Genomic DNA, 13,490 nt, shown 5'->3' on the forward strand with positions numbered 1-13,490 from the left:
ATCAGGGATACTGTGCAAATAGAATTATTACGTAGTGATGGCTTTTAGGTCTCATATAGACATTAAAACTAATAATATAGGTAGAAGTGGGAAAAAAAAAACAAAATAGAAAGATACTGGTATACCTGCTTTTCAGAAGATATACACTGCCAAAGACCTACCGTATGTATTTTTAAGGAGACACTGGATTTTGATGTAGGAAAAAAGTTTGAAAACCATCTCAAACTAGGTTTATTTATATGCTTATCCTGAGATAACTTATCTTGAGGGGACGTCTTTTGTACTCATACTTTTTAGGATTTCCAAAGGTGCTAATGAGCCAACTCTGATTGTGGCATTAAAATAGCCTATGTAATATCAAACATGGAAAACTCAATTTGAAAATTTACTAGAGTAGTGAATAGATTTTCTGCAGATGTTTTCTCAGTCTGTAGAAGGGATGTGAATATTTATAATGATAGAATTTTGCCATGGAACACAGTGGGCTGAATAAAAGACTGAGGCTTAGGGTTCTGTGCTATCTTTTGGTCAGTTTATATAAAAATAACTAACTTGAAATCACAGGATTGAGATCTGGAAGGGACTGCAAAAGTTTTATCTGTTTCACCTCTTCCTCATGAAGAAACAGGCCTCGAAGGGTGAAGAAATGTGCTCATGGTCACATAGGTAGTAAGTAATAGAACCCAAATTCAAAACCAGATCCCTTGGATAGAGCAACGGCCCTGGTGTCAGGAGGACCTGAGCTCAAATATGGCCTCAGGCACTTGGCACTTACTAGCTGTGTGACCCTGGGCAGGTCATTTAACCCCAATTGCCTTGCCAAAAAAAAAACCCAAAAACTCAGATCCCTTAACTCTCAAGTGCAGGGATTTTGCCACCATTTCCTCCTCTTTAAGAAGAGATTTTAACTGGAGGCATCATGAAGAAAAATAATCTTGAAAGGTAAGAGAGTAGGGCAGAAAAGTGGTTAACACTTGGGATCAGATTAAAAGCAGAAAGTGTCAGATTTTTGCTGCAGGGTTAAGTCTTGGTCATAAAATTTGTTCCTGGATCCAGTAAGATTTAAAGAGAGCAATTTTAATAGTCTATCCAAATTTGCAATCTTCAATGTCCTTTCTGTATAGAAAGAATTAAATTTATTGTGTATGTGAAAATTAGAAGATAATGTTCCTGAACTTGATCTGGTTTATGGAGCGCTCATATTGTTTGTTTTCTGCTTTGACCTGATTTTAAACTGTATTATATTTTGGTGCTTCAGGAATCAGATGTATTTGCCTCATATAGAACATTGCTGGGGTCAGCAAATCTGCCACTTCACTTAAAAACAAAGAAACCATTAAAGATTTTTAAGTACCAGAAAATGTACACCTGATCTTGGAAAGATAAGCAATGTGAAATTAAATGACCTATGATCTTCCATTGAGTAAATTTGCTCCCAAAAATGTAGCAGTGATTTCTATGCTACTAATTAACTTTTTAAAAAAGTTAGGATATGTGTTTTTGACATATCCCAGTAGGTTGACCATTTGGTGAAAATTGTTGGGCTACAAAAAAAAAAAATAGAAAATGATTCTCAGCCCTTTCACTTCTGCAGTGACAATGGCACAGTGCTAGAAAAGGGAGCAGAGGCTACTAAGAATCACACTTTTTAGATAGTCCATAAACTTGAACTGGATTCTTGATACTCTAAATGTGAGATCCTTGGCCATTGACACATAAGTGGATATACTACTGGGAGAATACTACTGGGAGAACTGAATTAAATCAATCTTGACATTTTCACTCTATGAAATAAGCAAACAAATGGATGTTGTAGCTAAATGGAAGTTTGGTTCACAGGTTCTCCATGTAGAGGAATAAGATGACTGCTGAGGTCCCTTTAAATTCTTAGATTCTCTGAGTTGGTGGAATTATTTTTATCATATGTCCAAAAACAATAATTTTTTTAAAAAAACCATTTTATAAGAGGTCAGGATATGTATTTAAAGACTGACCATCATCAAAATAATTTCAGATTATGAACTAACATTCGTTCAAGCCCCAGCTAAAATCCTACCTTCCACAGGAGTCCTCTCTCAGTCTCAATTCTACTGCCTTCCCTCTTTGCTGACTGTTTCCTATTTATCCTGTATGTAGTTTATTTGCCCATAGTTGCTTGCTTGCTGTCTTCCCCATTAGATTGTGAGCTCCTGGAGGACAGGAACTGTCTTTTGCCTAGGAACAAAAGGACAAAGACTTGTTGGTTACACAGAAGCCTCATGCCTATGAATAATGAGTACTTTCTCTAAGAAAAATAGTCAGACATTAAAAGACATGGAATTCATTGAATAACATCACAAAAATTGAAAGTGATTATATTTTAATAGACAGTAAACTATTTGTCACTTATATGGGAGTCATCCCTGAATCTGTTGCATGTGTACAGACCACTGACTTTTTAGAGCAAGGATCAGAATGATGATAAAAAACTGAGTAATCGATAGAAGGACATATGCAGAGACCAATTTCATACAGAAGTTTAACCAATGAAAGTCAGTTATCTTAACAAGAATACTAAAAGAAACTAAAAAGCACTTTAGATTTGTGAAACATCACAAAGGCAGCACATGAATAATATGTATGTGTTTAGAGAATATTATAGAGCTATCTGGAAAATTATGTGCAGTATATCCTCATAAAACAAGAGAAAAGTTGTGAAGAGCAAAACAAATTTAAAGAGAGCTTGACAAGAGACCTAAATGAACAAAGTCGTCCTAAAAACTCATCCTTCGTTGAAGAATGAAACTTGGAAGGAAAAAACAATCAGAAGAAAAATGGAAAGGATTTGAAAAGATTTTTATAATAAAGCTCTTTTCATCATCAAGGAAGGTAGAGCTAACACGCTTGAAGTCCTCCATCACAGTCCCAAATGTGTTTGCTTAGAGAGTAGGTAGAAATGGCACTAAAGAAAACAAGGGGGAAAAAAGGAGCTGAATTAGGTCAAGTGTACAGAGAGTAGATCTCTGCTAGAGGAGGCACAATTATAAAGGCATTGAGAAATTGATTTACAGAGTATCCGAAGGGACAAGATGATGCCACAGTCCTAGAAAAAATCTTGAAACTTATTAATTCCTAAAAAAGGTGACTGAGAAAACATTAATTGCTAACCTTATATACTACTTTTCCCATCCACATAAAATTTTTATAAGAATTATCTGTACATGCATCAAGGGCATTCTCAGTGAGGGTATTGGTAGAGGAGAGGGAAGATTTTGCAAGCAATAATCTGGAGAAGACCACATCTTTATTATTAAACAATTGACCGAAAGATGTAGAGAATACAAGATCTCACTGTGCTCGTTAATATTAAAAAGCTTCTGAATTCCGAAGAGCACATTTCTGCCTTGACTGTTTTCTGGCAAGATATCTCCCATATCAGTGTTATTCAAATTTATTTGAAAGGTATAACAGAAAATCTTGTTTGATCTTGTCATAAGTATCAGAGAAGGCATTAAAAAAAAAAAGACTTCTTCCCTATCCCCCATGTAACCATACATCTGTTTAGTATAAACATTTGTATTTGCCTGTACAATGTTTTTCATTTACCTATTTAACATGTGTGTATTGTCTTCCTCAAGGTCAGGGACTGTTTCCTTTTCATCTTTGTATCCCCAGAGCCTAGCCCAATATCTGGCACATAATTTGTGCTTAATAAATGTTTCTTAATTGATTGAGATAGATGTTTTTCGAAGATCATCATTATGGTGATAGAGGAGATCCTATACAGAATCTTAAGTTGAAGAGAATTCCTTGTGGATAGTGAGTTTCTCAAGAAGCTCCAGTTTTTGTGGATGACATCATTCTGGTTACATCAAGCCCTAGAACATTGCAGTCTCCTGGAAGAGATCTATAACCACTCAGAAGAATTTGGCCTAACTCCTCACAAGAAAAACTCAAGTAGATGGATAAAGACTCTGTTGCCCAGATTATTACAATGTAGTCAGATGACAATTTTTAGAACTTTTCAACCTTTATGTATATTTGTTGTTGTTCAGTTATGTGTATTTGTTGTTCAGTTGTGTCCAACTCTTTGGTGTTTTCTTGGCAGTGGTACTGTAGTAGTTTGCCTTTTTCTTCTCTAACTCATTTTACAGATGAAGAAACTAAGGCAAATAGGGTTAAGTGACTTGCCAGGGTCAGTCACACAGCTAGTAAGTGTCTGAGGCCTATTTGAACTCAGGACGATGTATTTTTGACTCCAGGCTTAGTACTCTGTCCACTGCGCCCCCTAACTGCCCTTTCTGTGTATAAAATATGTAAAAACTGGTGAATGAGTCAGTCCTTGAAACATACAAGAGGAAGAAAGGGCTGCATTGCCTTTGGACATTGGTGAAGTTCTTCTAATGATCTCAGACTTCTTCCAGAAACAAAGGCCGAGTTTGTAAGTGCCAACATTCCATCGCTGTTGTATGATAAAGGGCTTAGAGCACTACCATTTCTAAGAAATTAAAAATATGTGTCCCATGGAGGGCAGTGGAGAGGTTCATGGTGGGTTTGAGTAGCTTATAACAACAAGAAAGAAACCTGAAAGAGCAGGAGTAAAGGGTGTCATTACAGAAATATGTGAGCTAAAAAGCTCATTGGCTGGTCCCATGGCAAGAGCCGATAGACATAGTAAGTGGATAACCTCATTGCTGCGTCGGCGTCATTGAAATATCAGGAGAAAGTGAGGAAGGCCTCTAGCACTTTGGTGCACCCCCTGTGCAGTGGACAGGCCTGTGTGCATCTCAGTGTCTGCATGATTCCAGCAAACATCACATCAGTGAGATGACAGATCCATCTGAGCATTTGTAGATGTTCCATCAGCATTATAGTCTGTGTCCTGCTTTACTCTTTGGATTGCAGCTCTTTGAGGACAGAGAATGTCTTAAGTTTTATTTGTAAACTCATGGGCACAGTTGAATGTGTTGAATGGTGTTGCTTTGCAGGTGCAGTGGAAGGTCTTGATGCCCACGTTATTCATGGCTATGTGGTCCATAACCAGGGGTGCACGGAAGAAGTTGAAGTCCCATTCCCATGTACGGCAAGCAGCCAGGTGCTGAGCGGCCGAGCGTTCCATCATGGACGGTTCATTGTGAATCTCCGAAAGGCAGCTATGGCAGAGCCAAAGTAAGACAGACTCCAGCTTGCAACGTTGTAAAGACTACTACCTACTGCTAATGATGTCTGACAATCCTTTCGCTTTAGTACAAATATTAAGTGAATTTTCCTGAGTGATTTCTATGGCAAATATTAGAATTTAGTAGATCCATGACATCAAAAGTGTGGATATTTCCTCTACGAGTGAAGATCACAGCTCTTCTAGGCCTTTTTATCCTATGTGATTCTTGTGTCTTTTTATAAATCCCCTATTGAGTAGCCATCTACCCAGTGTGCTAAAGAACTTCTTTTGGTTCTTTTAATATCTGAGAGCTACCAGTGTATCATTTGGGCTACTTAAAATATATAACACATTAAGTATGGTGTAATTTAATTTTCAGGGCATTTCACCTATTCATAGATCTAGATATGGAAAGGATCTCAGAAGCTACTTAATACAACCAATTCATTTCACAGAGGAGGAAACTGAGACCAGGGAGTCTGTGACTTGCTTTTGAAGGCATAGCATAGAAATTTTCTTTGGACCAATAATAGCTCAAATTTAATGGCTTTTCCCCAACACACCTATGAGGGAGGTAGTACAGGTATCATTATTCCAATTTTATAGATAAGAAAGCAGATTGAGAAAGGTTAAGTCACTTACCCATAATGATTCAACTAGTAAATGTTGAAATGAGAATTTGAACTCTGGTCTCTTACAGGTTCTGTGCACTTATTGCTACATGATGCGTTGACCAAGGCTCAAAGTCATTATGCGTTCAGTTGGATACTTAGATTTGTGGATGTTATAGTGTCAACATCCACGACATATATGATGTAGTGGATAGAGAGTTGTCCCTGAAACCAGGAAGACCTGGGTTCAAGTCCCACCTCTGACATATCCTGGCAGGGTGACCCTGGGCAAGTCACTTAAATTCTCAGTGACTATTTATGCAGCTATCTAAGATTCTGAGTGGCTGAATTTCATTGGTAGTGGTCATTTCCTCACCTAGATATTTCCCCGTACCAATGAATAGGTCCAGTCCTAACCCTATCCATATCTATAGACTACAGGGCCACAATGTATGTCAACCTAGCCTCACTGCTGACCCTCAACAGATGCTATCTAAAATAAATTAAACCTTGATTATGCAATGTAATATAAAAGCGTTTATTAAGCTTTTATATGTGCCAGGCATTGTGCTGAGTGCTGGGAATACAAATAGAAGAGTAAGACAGTCCTTGTTGTCAAGAAGTTCACATTTTAACTAACGGAGGTATCACATAAAGGAGGGTGCAGCTTCAAGGCAGATGGAAGGGCCAGGTTGGTACTTGGGGACTAGTAAGCAAAGTAGCAGGACATATGGATGATTGTTGGTCCCAAGACTTGGGGCACAGAGGGGTTTTGGGTTATCTCTGGGCATAGGTGGGGATTGGGGAGCAGGGGGAGAGGGTGGAAATTAGCTTCTACTAAGAAAGGAAAAGAGAAAGATTCCCTTAGAGCTACTACAACTAGTTGGCAGGCTGGAGGTAGAGATGGAGAAGGTCCTTATTTCCCCACCATGCCTCTGATGGTGCTGCTTGGTTCTCAGGTCATCAGTTTGTGGTCTGAGACTGTCACTGAAGCAGTAGGCCCTGGGGTATGCCAGATGCTGGTGCTGATCTGTATGGCTAATCTTGAAACTTTAGAATAAGTTATTTTCTTAAAAACTTGAATGTTAACTATGAAACTTGAAAATGTGAGATATATGATATTAGACAAAAACCATATGAACTAAGTTCTTAACTAATTTTCATACTCTATATCATTTATTTTCTAATAACTAGATACTAGATTGGAAAAAAGGTTTTGGTTAAAAGAAATCATTTTTATATTTTTCTTTAGAAAGGTTGAGTGAAATAAATTATGTTGCTTCTTATGTCCATGATTCCAAATTGAAGTACATGTATATAAATAAAATTAGGTTCTAGTAAGTTAAAATGGGAAAGTAAAAAGGAATTTATCAAGACTGACCCAAGTTTCTTAGAGTTTCATTGTTTTAAAACAGTAAGAATCTTTTCATTTTTATTCTCTTCCTGTTCTTTCTTTAGTACAAAGTACATTGAAGGAGTTGTGTTGAAATTGTTAGAGGAAGATGATGTTGTGATGGGAGTTCAGTACAGAGAAAAAGAAACTGGAAATATCAAGGTGAGATTTTATCAAACTCTTCATAAAAGATGGTAGATACTTTTTATTATCAAAAAAACTAGTTTTTTATTCACTTCAGATTTTTATTATTTACTTTTAGTGTTCTTTGAGCACTAGAGGGTGCTAGGCACAAGAAAAGAACAGATTTTAATTTGAAGCATATTAAACTTGTACCATCTGTATCTTTCCATCTAAAATTACAAGGCTTAAAAAGCTCTTGAAACAAGATTTTATAATGATAGTGAATCTGAGATCAGTAATGAACTGTAGTAGAGGAGTAGGGAGAACTGGATTAGAAAAAAAAGAAGGAAAGAAAATGTGAAGGAAGAATGAATGTTAGCTTAATTAGAGTCTCTGATAGAATAACACCATTAAGTAGGTCCTGAAATACTCTGATGTCAGTTCCTTTGGGAAGAGAGAGAAAAAGAGAGAGGGAGCGCTCCTGATCCGGTGGTCCTTTCCTCACTTCTTTTTAGACGTACTTGTTGCCAAGTCTCCCTTTTTTTTCTTAGGATTGTTATAGTTCAGTGGGAGATTTCTCGAGGTTCTTCTTACTCATATTGGAGGAAGTAAAAGTATTTAGGCCAGATGTCTTTATAACAACAAAATAGACAGTGGGCCTATTGAAACACAAAGTTTTGAGAGAAAAGAATTGTGAGTTTTCTTGTAATTTGTAACCGAATTTGACCCGTATCTTCCAGTAATCCTGAGATGGTCAGTATTTGTTTTAGGACCTGCATGGTTTAAATGTTGCAGTTACAGAAAGCAGAATATCCCATGACTTTTGGATTCCAAGATGGTTTGATAGGATAAATACTTAGAAAAGAAAGATCCTTAATCTTTTTAGCTAGACAAAACAACCTGTTTAATAGCAATCTTTTTATATGAAATGTACATATGTAAATAATAGGGGTTTGCATTTTAATTTTAAACATGTTTACTGTACATTTGGTGTCATTTTAGGCTGACAAACATTAATTTATGTTATAGGAGCTCCGTGCACCATTGACAGTTGTTGCAGATGGGCTTTTCTCCAAGTTCAGGAAAAACCTGGTCACCAGTACAGTGTCTGTCACATCCCATTTTGTTGGCTTCCTTATGAAGGTAATGTAAAAATGTATCTAGAGGAGAAATAGTACTAGTTTGGAGTTTGAGAAAACAATTAAAAGGTCATTGTTTGTTTTCCCCAGGATGTGCCACAATTTAAAGCAAACCATGCTGAACTCATTTTAGCAGACCCTGGTCCAATTCTTATCTATCAGATTTCCTCTCAGGAAACTCGGGTTCTCGTTGATATTCGTGGAGAATTGCCAAGAGACTTAAGAGATTATATGGTAGAGAACATTTATCCACAGTTACCTGGTAAGAAAAGGATTTTCTTTCTTTTATTACAGTTTGGGGGTAGAATGTCACAGCCAAAGAATTACATGAATGTCAGCTACTATTATTGGATTTGTTGTTTTCCTACTTCCCTGGCTCCGTTTCTTAATCACATTGTGTCCAAACAATGCTAAACACATGAGCAAATCATGAAAAATTTGTTGAGACGTTTCATTATTTTGTCCAGATCTATAACTTAAAACTCGTTTAACCAAGTAACTAGAGAAAAGTTTGTAATAAAAATTATTTCTACCTACTAACAGATAGTGCTGTTATAATTAAATTGTCATTTTCATTTGCTCTTATTTCACTGACTTATTATTAGTATTATTATTAAAGTTATTAGACATGCTCAGTATTCATAGTTCTCCAGAGTACTGTTTTCTCTGCTTGCTTGAAACTGTACCTTCGGGCCTATTTAGTGCCTATTTCATTCAAAAGTTTTTGATTTGGGAAACACAGGAAAAAAATAAGAGAACATTTATCTGCAAGGACTCTTTATGAAGCAGGAAACAGAAGCCAAACTTGTTGTTAGTTTTGAATAAATGTTCTTTAAATCAGTTAGTTCTGAGTTTTTTACAGGAAAAAATACAATTTTATAAATACCTAAACATGTAAAAAATCTTTATAAACTAATTAACTAAAAGCGACTTTACCTTTTAGAACTAAAACTTTTCAAGGGAATGGGTTTCCTTAGGGGAAACTTAAGTGAATGAGTTTAAGATTTTTCATAGGATTTAAGGCTAGAAAGAAGCTTAGAGATTATCCCCTGCTTTCCAGGGAAGGAAACTGAGGATCAGAGGGATGAAATGACAGTACCCAAGGAGCAGGTCTGGGATTTGCACCGAGCCTGTTTTCCATTTGTTATAAAAATAAAATCCCTAATAGATAATGTTTGCTTTTGTTCTAGTTATTGTGTTAAAAATTTAGTTTTAATGTCTCCTGTTGCCAGATAGTTTTTACTTACATTTAAAAAAAACATATGAAATGTGATGTTCATCTTTCCCCTTATATTTTTACATATATGAAAAGAGCACAGCCTATGATTATTTGTCTTTTTTTTTTAAAGCAATCTTATTTTAGTAATGTGACCTTTATTTGGAAACCTTTCACAGTTGTATTAGTATAGTGACTGTTTAAAACTTGATGCGACATGGTGCTTATGTTGCCCGTATATAATTTCCCAAGGATTATGTAATTCTCATTCTCTGTACATTTCTAAATATGCATGCATGTATATAGACTTCAAAAAATTTAAAGATTTTCAATTAACAAAAATCCTTTTTTTCTTCTCCCTTCTCCTAATTATTGAGGGAAAACTCAAAACTAAGCCAAAAATCTAAAATATGCATACTTAAGCAAAGCTAATTCCTACATTGGCCATTTCCCAAAAATATGTCTCATTCTGCACCCAGATTGTACCACCTCTCTGTCAGGAGGTGGTTAGCGTGTGTGGTTTGGCCATTGTACTGATCAGATTCTGGGAGGAGCCACCTAATCAAAAGGAGAGGCCAAACTAGAATTTGGTTGTCGTTTGCATTTCATTATTCTGTATTATGCTGCCTTTAGTTCGTTGTTTTTTCTGACACTAATAGAATATTAGTCCTTCTCAGTCTCCTTTGCTGGATCTTCATCCAAGTCACCTCTTTTCCCAGTCACAGGTTCTTAGACCATTTTTTTCCTTGATCCACTCTCCAACGCTGAAATTTGTTTTGGTTATGCCTAACCCTTTTCTGAGTCTAATTTCCCTTTTGTTCTACCGCCTCCTTTCCCCCGGTTCTCTCCTGTTTCCTTCTTGAGTTGAATGTATTTCTACACCAAACCCATTGTGTGTGTTTATTCTGTACTCCTTTGGTTCAAATGCAAGTGAGTTTCAAGTGATTCCTGCTCACTATCCCTTTGTCCATGTTTTAAGTCTTCTTGAACGCCTCGATTATATGAGATAATAAATTCAATCCTCTTTCTTCTCTAGTGTACTCCTTTTCCCCCTCCCTTTTTTTTTCTCTTAAGATCATCAAATATAACCCAGGACGTTCTAGACTCTCTGTTTTATTTAGTTTCCTCTGTGCTCTTTGATGACAGGGTTTGGAGAAGATATTCGTCTCTTCTTCCCTTATTGAGATGTAAATATTTCATTCTTGTTTAGTTCCAATTGCTCAAACATATTTGCCTCTTTGTGTTTTACTTGACTTCTGTTTGCTCTTCAGAGTTTCTCCTAAGCTCTGATCATTTCATCAGCAGTGCTTGAAAATCCTCTCTTTCAGTGAAGGTCCATTTTTCCGCCTGTAGGATTATATTCAGTTTTATTAGGTATATATGTTTATCTTTTGCCGTCTGGAATATTGTATTTAAGCTCTCCTCTTCTATGTAGTGGTAGCTGCAAGGTCTTGTATGATCCTGACTATGGCTTCTTGGTACTCAGTCTCTTTTTTTCTGATTGCTTACAGTGATTTTCCTTTGATCTAAAAACTGTAGATCTTGCCTCTTCATCACTTAGTCTGTTATACTTCCTTAATCTTTGCTGTTGTACTTACTGCAAGTACTGTAGCATCTTTCTCTGAATTTCCCCTCCCCCAATCCTACTGCCCCCTCTCTATTAAAGATCATTTGTTACTATCATGGTGTGGCTATCACAGGATTTTGAATTAGGGTCTGGTTTTGAAAACTGGTTACCACCTTAGGAAAATCACATAAGTGTCTAGAGACTCAAGTTAGGGCTAGATGACAACTCAGAGGGACTATATGTAGACTAAACCTCTAGAAACTTTTTTAAATGCCATTTATGCAGAATGCAAGAGTTCTTCTCAGGTTCTGCATCATCATTAATGCTTCAATTTGAATGGATTTTTGAAGCTTTGATTCCGAGGTTTTGTTGTGGGTAGATTTGATTCTTCCTTTGGGGTCTATACAAGGTGTTTTGTGACAGTCATATATGGTTTCGGGAATTATTTGGTAAGAAGTATGATCATTTGAAAATGAAACGTTTTAATTGGTGTAAATATGTCTTTCTGTGTTTCATTGCAGATCATATAAAAGAACCTTTCCTAGAGGGAATTCAGAATGATCGTTTAAGGTCTATGCCCGCAAGTTTCCTTCCTCCTTCACCAGTAAATAAAAGAGGTAGAATTTAATAAAAGAGATTTTAGAAAGTAGTCACATGACTACATGGGATTAATGCCCGTTTATCTACCAAATTACTCAAATGTATTAAATAATTAAGTACTATTGAACTGCAGTTACTCATTACCTCTAAAATTAGTTTAACATTCATACAGTAAAGAGGTTGCAGGGGAAGCAGCGATGAGGAGTATGAAATTGGGAGATAAAATAAAGCCTTATGGATTCCAGCAGTGCCCCACAACCCCTGTCTTTCTCCACTTCCCTCTCTTTTTTATCTTCGTTTCTAGTACCGCCTTCTCTCGTGGCTTTTCCTACTGCCTCCTCCTCTTCTTAGGACAAAGTGAGAAGCAGAAGTGGGTGGCATTTTAGGCAGCAATTAGGAAGGAAAAGAGGAAATAGCAAGCAGTGATTGTGGATGTTCCCTGACCAATGTAAGAAGAATATTAATAATTTGAGGACTCTTTTATAACAAGGTGGAGGTGCCAGTGTAGGTTACCTTAGGGAAGGAGAAAAATTCAGCTTGGATTCAGTCCAGGTTTATTCTGTTTATTCAGTTATCCAGAGGTAACTTGATTTAAATTTTGTTATTAAGTATTTAAATAAATATTTTTAGTTACCCCATTGTTTTCCAAACTACTTCCTCTCTAGCTCAGCATTTCTAATCAAACTTAACTTAAAATTTCATCTTACCTCACAATATTGTTAGCCTACTATAATCAGAGTAAAGATTTGGGGGGAGACTTTATTTTCCTCTTTTAGGGTATGATATCTAGCTTTAATGTCTTATTTTTAGGAGGCCTCTTTCAAAGACTATTGACTTTGAATTATTTGAAGATCCTTGGCTGCTAAAGTGCTGTTATCGTTAGTTCTAAAAATCTATAATTAAAAGTCCTTATTATTATGAGGCACAGGTCCCCACAAGAAAGGACAGGCATATCCTCGTGTTCAGGAGTCTGATTGTATAAATGGGTTCATAATAAACTTAAATGAGCCAAAATACTCTTAATATTGTTTGACTTAAGGTATTATTGTAGTTTTCATTTATTAAAGTTCATTATTGAATTTTGATAGAGGTCCTACTCTACTTTGTACATTTGATTGCAAAAATGTTTAGCATAAAATAATAACCTGATTTTAGATTCTTGAAGGTTCACTAGAGGAAAATTTCACTTGTAATTATTTTTTCTTAATTTTTTTCCTCTATAGTCTTGTCTCCTATTCTTCTTTATTAACTTTATCTTATTCTGTTATTCTTTATTAACACCAGTTAATAACAATGAACAGAGTAGTGATAATGAAAGGATGCTACAAATAGTCATTTCTTTGTTTCTTGGGGCAGGTGTTCTAATTTTGGGAGATGCCTATAACATCCGACATCCTCTTACTGGTGGGGGAATGAGTGTTGTTTTCAATGACATAAAAATATGGAGGAGCCTGCTAAAGAGCATTCCTGACCTCTGTGATGAGAGAGCACTTCTGCAGGTAAGCTATTTCATCCTAGTCTTCAGAGGAACTTGCCTGTCCTGGACATCTGAAGCAGCTCGTTGTGTGATCTGTGCTGTATGTTCTCTGCTCCGTGATAAAGGAGATTTGTGGGGCCTGAAAGTTCTGCTTTGGTGTAACCTTTAATTCTTCAAGGACTCTAATTTCTGTATCAGGACATTGGGTTTTATACTTAGTTGTA

General features: G+C 36.3%; 1 protein-coding gene across 1 annotated transcript in view; it reads left to right on the forward strand.

Annotated features, from left to right (window-relative positions):
• LOC114030696 (squalene monooxygenase-like) overlaps positions 1 to 13,490 on the forward strand; it is a 34,922-nt gene that overhangs the window by 17,992 nt on the left and 3,440 nt on the right. The window contains exons 3-8 of the mRNA XM_027845565.1: positions 4,968 to 5,148; positions 7,210 to 7,306; positions 8,297 to 8,410; positions 8,497 to 8,668; positions 11,711 to 11,806; positions 13,146 to 13,288. Coding sequence (XP_027701366.1) covers positions 4,968 to 5,148; positions 7,210 to 7,306; positions 8,297 to 8,410; positions 8,497 to 8,668; positions 11,711 to 11,806; positions 13,146 to 13,288 — 803 coding nt within the window. The remainder of the gene's footprint in view (positions 1 to 4,967; positions 5,149 to 7,209; positions 7,307 to 8,296; positions 8,411 to 8,496; positions 8,669 to 11,710; positions 11,807 to 13,145; positions 13,289 to 13,490) is intronic.

The sequence above is a fragment of the Vombatus ursinus genome, unplaced genomic scaffold, assembly GCF_900497805.2.
Source record: "Vombatus ursinus unplaced genomic scaffold, bare-nosed wombat genome assembly UNPS02014973.1, whole genome shotgun sequence".
Taxonomy (NCBI): domain Eukaryota; kingdom Metazoa; phylum Chordata; class Mammalia; order Diprotodontia; family Vombatidae; genus Vombatus; species Vombatus ursinus.